Source organism: Pantherophis guttatus, chromosome 8, assembly GCF_059756535.1.
Source record: "Pantherophis guttatus breed Tessera chromosome 8, ASM5975653v1, whole genome shotgun sequence".
Classification (NCBI taxonomy): domain Eukaryota; kingdom Metazoa; phylum Chordata; class Lepidosauria; order Squamata; family Colubridae; genus Pantherophis; species Pantherophis guttatus.
Genome location: NC_142070.1, coordinates 59,537,679 through 59,550,759, shown reverse-complemented (window position 1 = coordinate 59,550,759; position 13,081 = coordinate 59,537,679). Strand labels below are relative to the sequence as shown.

General features: G+C 40.2%; 1 protein-coding gene across 1 annotated transcript; it reads left to right on the top strand.

The window, feature by feature from the left end:
• The first annotated feature begins 5,293 nt into the window (after nt 1–5,293).
• Nucleotides 5,294–12,635, top strand: LOC148112670 (uncharacterized). Its single transcript, XM_087874869.1, has 2 exons — nt 5,294–9,053; nt 12,192–12,635. The coding sequence occupies exons 1-2, from the start codon at nt 7,725–7,727 to the stop codon at nt 12,195–12,197; spliced, it is 1,335 nt and encodes a 444-aa protein (XP_087730995.1). The 5' UTR covers nt 5,294–7,724; the 3' UTR covers nt 12,198–12,635.
• Nucleotides 12,636–13,081: the final 446 nt, after the last annotated feature.

Here is a 13,081-nt window from a genome sequence, read left to right as displayed (position 1 = left end):
TAAAGCACAGCCTCCCCCAGTACAACAGATACAGACTCAGAAAAAAGATTTTGATGTGGGAGATTTAAAAGAATTTATTTCTAAAACTTTGGATGATAAATTTCAAAAATCTCAACAGGAGATAGATGATAAACTTCAAAAATCACATCAGGAATTTATGCAGGAAATTAATGAAGTTAAAGATATGGTGAAACAGAATCAAAACAAGGTGACCAAAAAAATATCAGAAGTGGCGTCTGGCCTGGCAGAATTTATTGTGAAAGTTGATTCTAAAGTTGAAGAACTTAAATCAGAAGTTAATGTTAAGATGAAAGACAATGATTATAAAATTGCTGATGTTGACAATAAAATGCAAAGAGTTGAAAATGAGATTGTCATGGTACAATTCAGGGCAATGGAGTTTGCCATACGGCTTCGAGGAATTCGAGAAGAGGAAAGACAGGATTTGAGACAGGTTTGTTCTGAGGCCCTGGCCAAGATTCTACAAGTTAATCCTGATGTGGTTTTTCACAAAATAGATAAAATTTACAGAGTGAATTCTGGGTGGCCAGACAAAGACAATTGCCCAGAGATGTGGTCATATATTTTACAGATAGAGAAATAAGAAATGATATCCTGCAAAAATCCTTTTACACTTCTGTGCAAGTGGGGGGCTCACGAATTGGAATTTATAAAGAATTACCCCCTAAAATGCTGAAAACTAGAAAAGAATTTGGCTTTCTTGTTAAGGAATTACAAAATTTACAGATACCATTTCGGTGGGACGCCCCAGTTGGTATAATTTTCAGATACAAGGGAGAAAGATATCGCTTGAATACCGTGGAGAAGGCACAGCAATTTTACACTACTATTCTTAAGGAAAGAACACCATCTCCACGTACATCTACAGTTTTGGAGATTAAGGAGAGTGAAGAGAAGCAACCTCAACGAGAACTGCAAGAACAGTCTAAGCAGGAATTAGAGGAAATGCAAGGCGCAGAAGGAGGTTTTCTGGATGAGCCTTTGCTGGAATCTTCTCCAATCTTGGACCCGGTTCAGATGATTGAAGTTAAGGATCAACGTATAACTCGAGCTCAATCTAAGTTACTTAAACAAAAGCAACAACAACAACAGGAAAGACAAGATAAGAAGGCAGTTAAGAGTACTGCACAAGAGACTGGAGCCATGGGGGGAGCGAGATCGAAGCTTTCGGATGATCTTCGATTATTCTGCTCTTTGCTTCAGAAAGATGAAGATGATGTTTAAGTGTTTATCTTGGAATGTTAACGGGTTGAATTCAGCACAGAAAAGGAAGAAATTATTTACATATTTGAAACAATTTAATAATGATATAATTTGTTTACAAGAAACGCATATCACAACTCAAGATCAAAAATATTTGATAAACTCCAAACTAGGAACACATTTTATATCTTCAACTTCGCAAAAAAAGAATGGTGTGGTTATTTATGTAAATAAAAAGTTAACAGCTAAAGTTATAGAAGCAGATGAAGATGGTAGGTTTGTAGCAATTGAATTGCTCACAGCAAATGGCCAAATTCTTTTGATTGGAATTTATGCTCCCAATCAACAACAGGACCATTTCTATAAGATGTTACATACTAAAATACTGCAATGGGACTACAGATCTATTTTAATTATGGGAGACTGGAATGGAGTAATTGATTCTAAACTAGATAAAAAGAGTTTGACAAAGTCTAGGATCAGATTACCACAGACCTTTTTTGATATGAAAGAAGATATGGAACTAAAAGATGTTTGGAGAATACATAATCCGAAAGAATTGGACTACACTTTTTTTTCTGACAGACACAGATCCTTCTCTAGGATTGATTTTATTTTGTTGACAGATGACTTACTTGTTAAGACAAAAAGAACAAAGATTTTTCCAAGAACTTTGACTGACCATAGTCCAGTATGGATAGAAATTGAGATGGATAAGGTTGAGAGACGTTCTTGGAGATTAAATGAGAACTTGTTTAGATACGAAAAAAATACAACAGAATTTAAAAAGCATTTGAAAGAATTTTTTGAAATAAATTTGAATAAAGGTACCCCAATTGAAATTGTGTGGGACGCAAGTAAAGCTTATATGAGAGGGGTACTTATCTACATGAACTCTAAACATAGACTGTTTCGACAAAAGAAAAGATCTGAATTGGAAACAGAAATAAAGAATAAAGAACAGTTACTTATTAAAAATCCAACAGATGAAAGAATATGTAGTGCTATAAAACTTTTGAAAGACCAATTTCAAATGCTTATGGCGGAACAAGCTGCAACAAATTTACAATATGCGAAGCATAATACATTTTGTAACGCTAATAAACCGGGCAGATGGTTGGCTTACACATTGAGGAAAAAACAAAGTATACGGACTATTGATAGTATTGATATTGGAGGGAAAGAAATCTTTCAACAAAAATTAATTAAAGAAGCTTTTGTGGATTATTATACCAAATTATATGCCAAAGAGGAGGTGCAGAATGGACTTATAGAAAAATATTTAAATGATAAAAGAGTTACAAAAATTACTGATCAACAAAAGGGAAGAATGAATTATCCTATAACAGAGGAGGAGATAATAGTAGCAATTAAACAGTTAAAAACAGCCAAAGCTCCTGGCACGGATGGTTTGACCGCAGTGTATTACAAAACTTTGCAAGCTGAAATGGTGGAACAACTTAGAGATTTATTTTGCAATATTCAACAAGGGGGTAAAATACCCCCATCATGGACAACAGCTTACATATCTTTGATACCAAAAGAACAAATCGGTCCTAAAAAACCAGAGAACTATAGACCAATATCTCTTTTGAATACAGATTATAAAATCTTTGCGAAAGTATTAGCCAACAGGTTGATGCCAGTAATTCAAAAGGTGATTCATGAGGATCAAGCAGGATTTATCGAGGGCAGATACATGAAGGATAATGTAAGGCAAGTAATAGATTTATTGGAATATCTTGAGAAGAATAAACAGATTCCTGCAGTGCTGGTCTTTTTGGATGCAGAGAAGGCCTTTGATAGAGTGGATTGGAATTTTCTACTAAAGACTTTAAAAAAGATGGACTTTGGGGATCAATTTATACAGGCGATTTCAGCAATTTATCAAGAGCAAAAGGCACAGATCATTATTAATGGAAGTCTGACAACAGAGTTTAAAATTGAAAAAGGAACAAGACAGGGATGTCCGTTGTCCCCACTTTTATTTATTTTAACACTAAAAGTCTTGCTAAATACAATACGGGACTCTAATATCTTGAAAGGTATAAAGATTAGGCAAGAGGATTACAGAATAAAGGCATTTGCAGATGATCTGGTTGTTACCCTATCACAACCAATGGAATCAATAATCTTGATGAAGGACATTATACAAGACTATGGTAAAGTTTCAGGTTTTAGACTGAATCCAAAAAAGACTAAAATGATAGCTAAAAACATGACACAAGATCGTAAACATGAGCTTGAAAGGAGGGCAGGTTTTGAGACTGTACCTAAGGTAAAATATCTAGGAGTTCAGGTTGCAGAATCAAACATGAAATTGTTTCAAAATAACTATGAGGTGTTGTGGCGAGAGGTGCAGAAAGATATGGAGACTTGGAAAAAACTGCAGCTGTCTCTACTTGGAAGAATAGCAGCAGTTAAGATGAATATTTTGCCAAGATTTCTTTTTTTGTTTCAAATGATTCCGGTGCTTAAAAGTGATAAACAATTGAAAGTTTGGCAAACTGGAGTGAATAAGTTCGTCTGGAACGAGAAGAAGCCGAGAGTGAAATTGAAAATTATGCAAGATGTTCCAGAAAGAGGAGGTCTTAAACTTCCAAACCTACAGCTATATTATGATGCAGCAGCTTTAACTTTAACAAGTGATTGGTTTGGAAGTAAAAAGGTTGGAATATTGAATGCAGAAAGTTTTGATCTTGAATTTGGATGGCATGCTTACTTATTTTATGATGACAAAGTTGATAAAGTATTTAAAAGTCATATACTTAGAGACTCTTTGATGAGAGTTTGGAAGAAGCACCGACTCAAATGGGATTATAAAATACCGCTATGGCTGGATCTTGGTCATACTTTGTGGAATACAAATATAATGTCACTCGGGGGGGGGTTTATACAAAGAGGTTCTTTTTACAGATGCGGGCAGATGGCAGCTGAAGACATTGCAGACACTGTTGGACGAAGGGATTAATTTAACTTGGTTACAATATAATCAATTACAATTGAGATGGAAAGAGGACCAAAAAACTGGTATTATGTTGCATGAGGAAGAATTGGTTAGACATATAAAAGAGAAAGGTCCAATGCATATCAAAAGGCTTTATAATGTTTTGCTAGAAAGGGATTCAGAAACTGAATTAGTTAAAGATTGTATGATTAAGTGGGCACAAAATTTTGAAGAACCAGTGATGTTGGAAACATGGGAAAAAATTTGGGTTAAGAACGTTAAATTTACACAGTCGCAGAACCTGAGGGAAAATTTCTATAAAATGTTTTATAGATGGCATTTAGATCCCAAAAAGTTGTCATGTATGTACCCTAATGTTCAGCCAAAATGTTGGAGATGTGAATGTTTGGATGCTACGTATTATCATGTTTGGTGGACCCGTAGGAAAGTTAAGGCTTTTTGGATAAAAATTTGGTGGGTCATGCAGAATGTGTTGAAGAAAAAAATTCAATTCTCTCCACAATTGTTTTTATTGGGTATAGTTAAGGGTTTTACATCGGGTGAAACAAAACTGATACTGTATATGATAACAGCAGCAAGATTGTTGATAGGTAAATACTGGAAAAATGAAGCTTTGCCCACTATTGAGGAATGGACTTTGAAGATGGCCAGTTTTGCAGAGATGGCGAAGATTTCAGCATACTTAAAAGATTGTTCACAAGAGACTTATGAATGGGAATGGAAAAGATGGATAGAATATGTTCAGAACAAATATCAAACTAGAAAGTATCAAATAGCCTTTACTTGAAAATAATGTTTTAGAAATATTTTAATGTAATGAGGTAAAAAGAAAAATTATACAGGGGAGGGAGGGGTTCAAGTTTATATATAAGTGTCATATTAGGGTTTTGTTTTTTTTACGAGTTATGAGTATATTATAGGGAAGTCTGGGGGGAGGGGAGGGTTAGGGAGGGTTAGGGAGGTTGGGAAGTTTGGGGGGGTGGTGGTGGGGGGGGGAAAGGGGTGAAAATGTAATTGTAAAACTTTTGCAATAAAAAAAAAACAACCTCTACTTATACTTAAGTCTTGTTGCCCTCGTTTGTCTGACTTCTTTATATTCCTTGCGTCCACCATCATTGTCTTTCCCGTTATCCACATTCTCTCCTTTCCCATTCTTTTTCCTTGATTTGGGATTCCCTCCTATTTGGTGACTGTCCTCCTAGTTCTCCCTCTTCCCTTCTTTCTCTTTCCTCCAATTCAACCTCACTACCAAAATTTTGTCTATAAAACTCTTCTACTTTGTCCACCGTGTCCAATCTCAACCTTCTTTCTCCCCAAGATACCATAATCCCTTCTGGAGTCAGCCACCGAAAATTTATGTTTTTTCATGTTAGTTTTGCTGTAAGCCTTTGGTAGAGTCACCTTAAGTCTCTTACCCTTCTCGGGACTTGTTTGATCACCACAAGCTGTCTTCCTCATAACTCTAGTGAATCTTCTCTGGTCCTATGGAGAATCTCATCGTGGATCGATTTTTTAACGAATCTAATATGCACTTCTCTGGGTAGATTATGTCTACATAAGTCGTGTGGATCCATTTCATTAATCATTTCTTCCTTTCCAATTCCTAATACTCCTGCCAATAGCTCCGCCATCATCTCCGGAATGTCCTCATTCCTTGGTGTGTGTGGGAATGTGTGTGGGAATGTGTGGGAAACACATTCTGAAATCGTAGAAAATGGGCAGCCTTATCTATTTCCAATTGGATTATTGTCTGTTCGAGATCTCTATTGGCTTGAATTAATCTTTCTTCCATCTCCTCCACTTTTTTTTCTTCCCTTCCCATTCTATCTTTCATCTCCTGTAATTTTTGTTCATTTTTTAGAATTTGTTGCTGGAAGCATTCAAATTTATCATCCATCGATCTCATCTTTTCTTTCACTTCTCCCGTGTCACTCCTTACTTCTCCTATCTCTCATTTCAAATCCTCATGGTTCTTTAACTTAACCTTCTGCATTGTTTGTAGCATCTGTTGTAGATCCTTAAATGAGTCTCTCTGTAGCATTCCTTCAATAGATCTTTGTCCTGCTGGACTTAGTTTCATTGTTGTAGTTTGAGCTCCTTGCCTCCTTCCTGCACCAATTCTTGTCAAATTGGGGATACTTGTCATTTTCAATACCGCTTTAAATTGACTTCCCTACTTCCTTATATTTTTCTTAATTTCCTCCAGCACCCTTCAACTATCACTCCCTCAACTAGTTAATTCTCAATGCTTAACTTTGCAACTTTCACTGTTTTATGTTTTTATGTTTTTAAATGTCTCTTATGTATTCTTTAACTTCCTTTCTTGATCTTTCCTACCCCATCAACAGTCTGCAAACCTTCCCCATAGTCAACAATTAATTAATAACAAAATCTATAATTGAACCACTTAATAATATCAATAATTAATGCGGGACTTCCGGCAGTGACATCAACGTGGCTGGAACGAACAGAACGGCGCTCTGTTCTTGAAGTTCCAAGATTCCTGATTAGGAAGCCGTTTTAGGCGCTATTGATCACGTAGAGATCAATAGATAACGAGGATTCTTCAAGGACCTTGGGAAGCAAAGCAATCTCCCTGAAGGTTCAGGAGAACCTCTTAATTCCAATCAGGAAAAAACCAGCCATTTTGGCTGGCCAGAACGCTGATAAACCGAAGAGTGGGAAGCGAAGATTTGAAATAAAGAGAACACATTGGTAAAAGATTGATTTATAGAACAAAGTTTTGAAAAAAGGTACAGCTACACAGACAGAAAGTGAAAAGTGAGCAGAGAAAGTGAGACTAACCTAGCAGTGGAATGAAAGCCAGGCGAGCGGCGAGGAAGCAAAGAGCAAAATTTTGAATTGACAGTGACAGCGCAAAATAGAAGAATGGTGGAAATGGAGAAAAGCCAGAGGATTTATTGAAAAAAGGACTGTAAAGGATAAAAATTCATGAACCAAATAGAAGCGACGGAACACAGAGCGAGGAGCGACGAAAGAGAAACCAGAGGATTTGGAGAAATAGGAGAGTGTGGATCAGCGAGAGGAATGAAGAAGACGACTGTCAGCCTCAGCTTGCCTGCTTCAGCTGCCATAAGAAATGGGGAGGGATTAGTTATGGAGCAAAGGGGGGAAAGGGAGCAGGAGGTGGTTTTGTCTTTGTAGGAGGGGACTTCGTGAGAAACGAAACTGAATCTTCAAAAGGGGACGGCTGACCAACGGTCCGACATTCCTGATGAATGATGCTGCCAGACGTGTTGCCACCTGACCTTTGGAAGACCTTTGGATTGGCTGATGATTTATAAACACGAGGGGGGGAAGAAGCTTAGTAGATGCATTTCGCGTGTTTTGCTCACTTCCAGCTTTAACTGGGTTGTTAATCATTTCTTATTCAGTAAAAGTACCAAATTCTTCAAAATGCTTGAGTTTGGGGTTTTCTTTCCTGGATATTGAAGGAAGCATACCTGACATTAAGCTGGAAGTCACAACCAGTCATCCCGGACAAAAACCGAGGGGACTGTAAATCCAAAATATGTCAGATTGGGGGAGTGATGGAGAAGAGAAAATGGGGGCAGCCAGTTCAACTGCCCTCCAGTCGGAAAAGGAGACTGCAGAATGGTTAGAAAAACTCCGTTTGGAGACGGAAGAGGCTAGATGGTCAAAGGGAGTGGGGAGACTGCTGGACTGGGGAGAGAAACCCCGGGGAGTGACAATTTCCAGACCCCGGAAAAAGGAGGCAGTGTGGATGCAACAGCAGAAGGAACGCCTCATGATAGACCAAGCCTTGCAGCTTATCCGTGATGTGGAAGAAAGCAGAAAAAACCGTGAGTCTTTTGAAATTCCTGTGGAGAAGGGGGAAGCAGACCCCAGGGGGGAGCCCGAAGAGACAGCCTGCGGGGGAGAGGAAGATTTTGAGGAGGGAACATCCCAGGCTTTGGCAGCTCGAGGGAGAGATGCAGCCGGCCAGAGAACCCCAGCCTTGCAGCCCCCCCCCCCCCGCAGACGTAAAAAACCAAAAATCCCCCCCCTTCCTGTGAAGTTTGATGGGAATCCTAAAGCCTTGGGATTTTTCCTGACCCATGTGTGGAACCACATGCAGGACTGGGGGGAGGACTACGAAACAGAGGCGGCAAAAGTCAGAAGCATCGCGAATGCCCTAGAGGGAGTAGCTGCTGAGTGGATGGTGGTTCTCCACAATAACAACTCCCCCTTGCTGAGAAATTACAACCAGTTCATGAGGGCCCTTAGAAGGCATTTTGAAGACCATTTAGCTGAACGAAAGGCGAGGCTCAGAATGAAGAGCATTCAGCAGGGCCGGAGGCCAGTGGCAGAGTATATCCAAGAGTTTCGTGAACTGGCACCCTATATGACAGGCTGGTCAGAAATGGCTCTTTTGGAGAGTTTCAAGGATGGATTGAATGAAGAGATATATCGAGACTGCAGGAGCATGGGGGTCCCCGATGATTTGGATAGATGGTACATAGTAGCTGAGGATGTGGAGATCGAGCTGAAACGGAGCGAACTCCGAGGAAGGCGGATGGGGGACCAGTCATCCTCTTTCTACCATAAGGGGGTGCCCAAGATGACTGGCAGGAAGACCGAATCCAAACCCAAGTCAAAGCCCTTCACCTGTTTCAAATGTGGGAAGGAGGGTCACCGGGCGGCCGAATGTTTCTCCAAACCACCGCCAAAAGCCACCGGGGCCAGCCAAAAGAAAGGCGATAAAATACCCACCAAAACCCGCGGCACCGCCCTGAAAGGAGAAGTCGTTGAGTTCACTCCCCGGAACCAGGGTGAGTTGGGAACTCTGACCAACGATGACGACAGCGAGACGGACTCCGACTCTGACACCGACGAACGGGTGAGTCACACGGAAGAACCCTTACTCATCCCCGTAGAAGTAAGGGTGCCCTCCACAGGAACTCACGCGCAATTGTTAGCCCTGTTGGACTCGGGGTGCACTAGGTGCATAATTAGCCCCAAAGTAGTGGAGGAAATGGGACTGAGACTGAAAACTTTAAAAAGACCCATTGCATTTTGTCAATTAGATGGGTCGATTGCAGGAGGGGGCCCAGCTAGTTTTATGACCGAACCCCTTGAACTGCAGTTGGGGAATCATGTAGAGAAGCTCAGCTTTATCGTAGCAGCTGGCATGGAAAGGCCCCTCATTCTAGGACTGCCCTGGCTTCGAAAATGGAACCCACGAGTAAATTGGAAAACGGGGGTCCTGCGCATCCGTATGACAGAACCAACTCCGGAAAAGGAAGGCCCCTCCCTAAGGGACAACATAAGACCAGAAAGGGCAGCAGTAGCCATTAACTATATTGAGGGAGAAGAGAAAATTCCAAAGGAATATTGGGACCTCAAGGAAGTGTTTAGTGAAAAAGCATCGGATGCTCTGCCTCCCCACAGGGCCACTGACTGCACCATTGAAATACTCCCGGGGTGAAGCTTCCCAAACCAAAAATATACCCCATGACACCTCGAGAATTGGGGGAATTGCGAAATTTTATTGACAAAAACTTAGAACGGGGATTCATCGAACGAGCCAAACCCAAGGTGGCAGCGCCAGTAATGTTCCGCGAAAAGAAAGATGGATCCTTCAGATTAGTTGTTGATTATAGAAACATGAACGCCATTTGCGTGGAAAAGTCTATCCCCTCCCACTTATGAAGGACATGTTGGCCCATTTAGGGAAGGGAAATTTTTTTACCAAACTTGATTTAAGAGAGGCATACTACCGAGTGAGAATAAAAGAGGGAGATGAATGGAAGACAGCATTTAATTGCCCACTGGGATGTTTCCAGTTTAGAGTACTCCCTTTTGGACTACAGGGGGCCCCAGCTGTATTCATGCTGTTGATCAACGAAGTGTTGCATGAGCACCTATATAAGGGGGTGTTGGTCTATTTGGACGATATTCTAATTTATTCTGACAACATGGCCGACCATGTAAGATTGGTTCGAGCGGTCTTGAATAAACTCAGAGCAGCTGAACTCTATGCCAAACTTTCTAAATGTGAATTCCATCAAGACAAAATTGACTATCTTGGATATCGTATATCGCATGAGGGAATAGAGATGGACCCGGAAAAGGTCCGGGCAGTAATGGAATGGGCCGCACCACGCACCCGTAAACAGTTACAGAGTTTCTTAGGGTTTGCTAATTTTTATAGACAATTTATCCCCTCTTTTGCGAAAATCGCACTGCTAATTACAAACTTGCTAAAAACCAAAGGGGAAGTAAAACCCAAACCCTCGAAACCACTAGAATGGACTATGGACTGTCAGGCCGCTTTCGAAAAACTGAAACGATTGTTTGCAGCTGAACCTGTGCTGAAACACCCCGACATAGAACAACCTTTTGTAGTACAAGCTGATGCTAGCGACGTCGCCGTAGGAGCAATACTCTTGCAAAAGAATGAGAAGGGAATATTACAACCCTGTGCTTACACATCCCGTAAACTATCCGAGACAGAAAGGAGATGGGCCATATGGGAGAAAGACGCGTTTGCAGTTAGATGGGCGCGCTAAAAGCTGACGAGTGGTTTAAAATCCACTCGAATGAATGCACACTTCGCGACGGACTAGCTTGGGTTGGATCGAAATTGTATGTTCTGACCACATTAAGGCCAACCATATTGAAATATGCTCATAATGCCAAAGCCGCAGGACACTTTGCATTTGTCAAGACTTTACATCTTGTTAAGAGACAGTTTTGGTGGCCTGCACTTAAAAAGGACATAGAGGCATATGTGGCTAGCTGTCCAGTATGTGCCTCGGCTAAAAGACCTCCAGGAAAATCCCCTGGATTACTGCAAAGTGTGGCTAGACCGAACGCCCCATGGAAGGAAATATCTATGGATTTTATTGTGGACTTACCAGACAGTGAGGGCTGCACTGTCATTTGGGTAGTAACTAATTTGTTTTCCAAACAAGTACATTTCATACCTTGCTCAAAGATCCCTTCAGCGAAAACCCTCGCAAAATTTCATACCTTGCTCAAAGATCCCTTCAGCGAAAACCCTCGCAAAATTGTTTATTCGGCAGATTTATCGACTACATGGGTCTCCGAAAAGAATAATTTCTGACAGGGGTGTGCAATTTACTTCCAGTTTCTGGAGAGAATTTTTGAAATTGATAGGCTCCGCACAAGGGTTGAGCTCCAGTCACCACCCTCAGACAAATGGGGCTTGTGAAAGAACCAATGGGGTGCTCGAACAATACCTTAGGTGTTACGTAAATTACCAACAGGACAATTGGGTAGACTTGTTGCCATTTGCAGAAGTGGCATATAACAATTCTGTACACAGTAGCACCGGATTCACCCCTTTTAAGGTCGCATCGGGCCAGGATTTTGTACCCATTCCCGAGTTACCTCAAGATGATCCCCAAAATCCCTCCTTGATAGATTGGATTGAACAACTAAGGAGCACCTGGGCAGTGACTCGGAAGGCATTGGATGAGGCACACCGAGCTCATAAGGCGCAAGCCGATAAGAAAAGGTCCCCAGCTCACATTTATAAAGTGGGAGACAAAGTCTATTTGTCTACCAAATACTTACAAACCACCCAGAAGTCCAAAAAGCTGGGGCCTAAGTATGTAGGACCATTCCGTGTGATTAGACTGATTAATCCAGTGACAGTTGAATTGGAATTGCCAAAAACCTTGAGACGAATACATCCTGTATTTCATGTTAGTTTATTGAAACCTGAACGCTCATCTCCCCTAAGGGCTGATCAAAGCACCCCTCCAATTCCCATTCTCATAGAGGGGGAGCAACATTTTGAGGTTAAGGAAATCTTGGACTCTAGAAAACACCATGGTAAAGTCCAATATCTAATTGCCTGGAAACATTTTCCTCTATCTCAGGCTGAATGGGTAAATAAACGGGATGTCCGAGCTCCCAAGAAAGTACAACAATTCTATGCCAAATACCCAGATAAACCATAATTATTGTATATATTCTGTTTCTCTCTCTCTTCTTTCCTTTTATTTAGGACTAACGTCTCTTCTGCAAGGGGGGCCGAATGTCAGCCTCAGCTTGCCTGCTTCAGCTGTCATAAGAAACGGGGAGGGATTAGTTATGGAGCAAAGGGGGGAAAGGGAGCAGGAGGTGGTTTTGTCTTTGTAGGAGGGGACTTCGTGAGAAACGAAACTGAATCTTCAAAAGGGGACGGCTGACCAACGGTCTGACATTCCTGATGAATGACGCTGCCAGACGTGTTGCCACCTGACCTTTGGAAGACCTTTGGATTGGCTGATGATTTATAAACACGAGGGGGGGAAGAAGCTTAGTAGATGCATTTCGCGTGTTTTGCTCACTTCCAGCTTTAACTGGGTTGTTAATCATTTCTTATTCAGTAAAAGTACCAAATTCTTCAAAATGCTTGAGTTTGGGGTTTTCTTTCCTGGATATTGAAGGAAGCATACCCGACAACGACTGTCAGGCAGCAGTGACAACCTAAGCACTTGGGTCTACTGAATATACTTACTGTATTTTTTATATATTTAATTATTGAATTTAAGATTGATATTGTGTAAAAAGTAGAATTTTATATTAATTATATTTATTATCTTAGTCCTTTCTTCCTTTTTTTCAAATGCTTATATAGATTTATAGATTGATAGATTGATAGATTGATAGATTGATATAGTTCTGATTATATTTACATATATTTATTCATATACCTAATTATTGATTTTGTATACTGATATTATTTAGAAGTCATAAGTTTAAAATAATTCTACTTACTATTCCAGTGTGTGTAAAGTGACTAAACTTATTTTATTATCTATATTACCATTTATAGCAAATATTGATATTTAGTGGTTATAATATTCTATATATAAATATTAATCCAGTAATAGATTTATCAATGATAAGGAT

Bases quoted from the DNA above. Each gene is read 5' to 3' on its own strand.
- LOC148112670 (XM_087874869.1), top strand. From the start codon at position 7,725: ATGTCAGATTGGGGGAGTGATGGAGAAGAGAAAATGGGGGCAGCCAGT.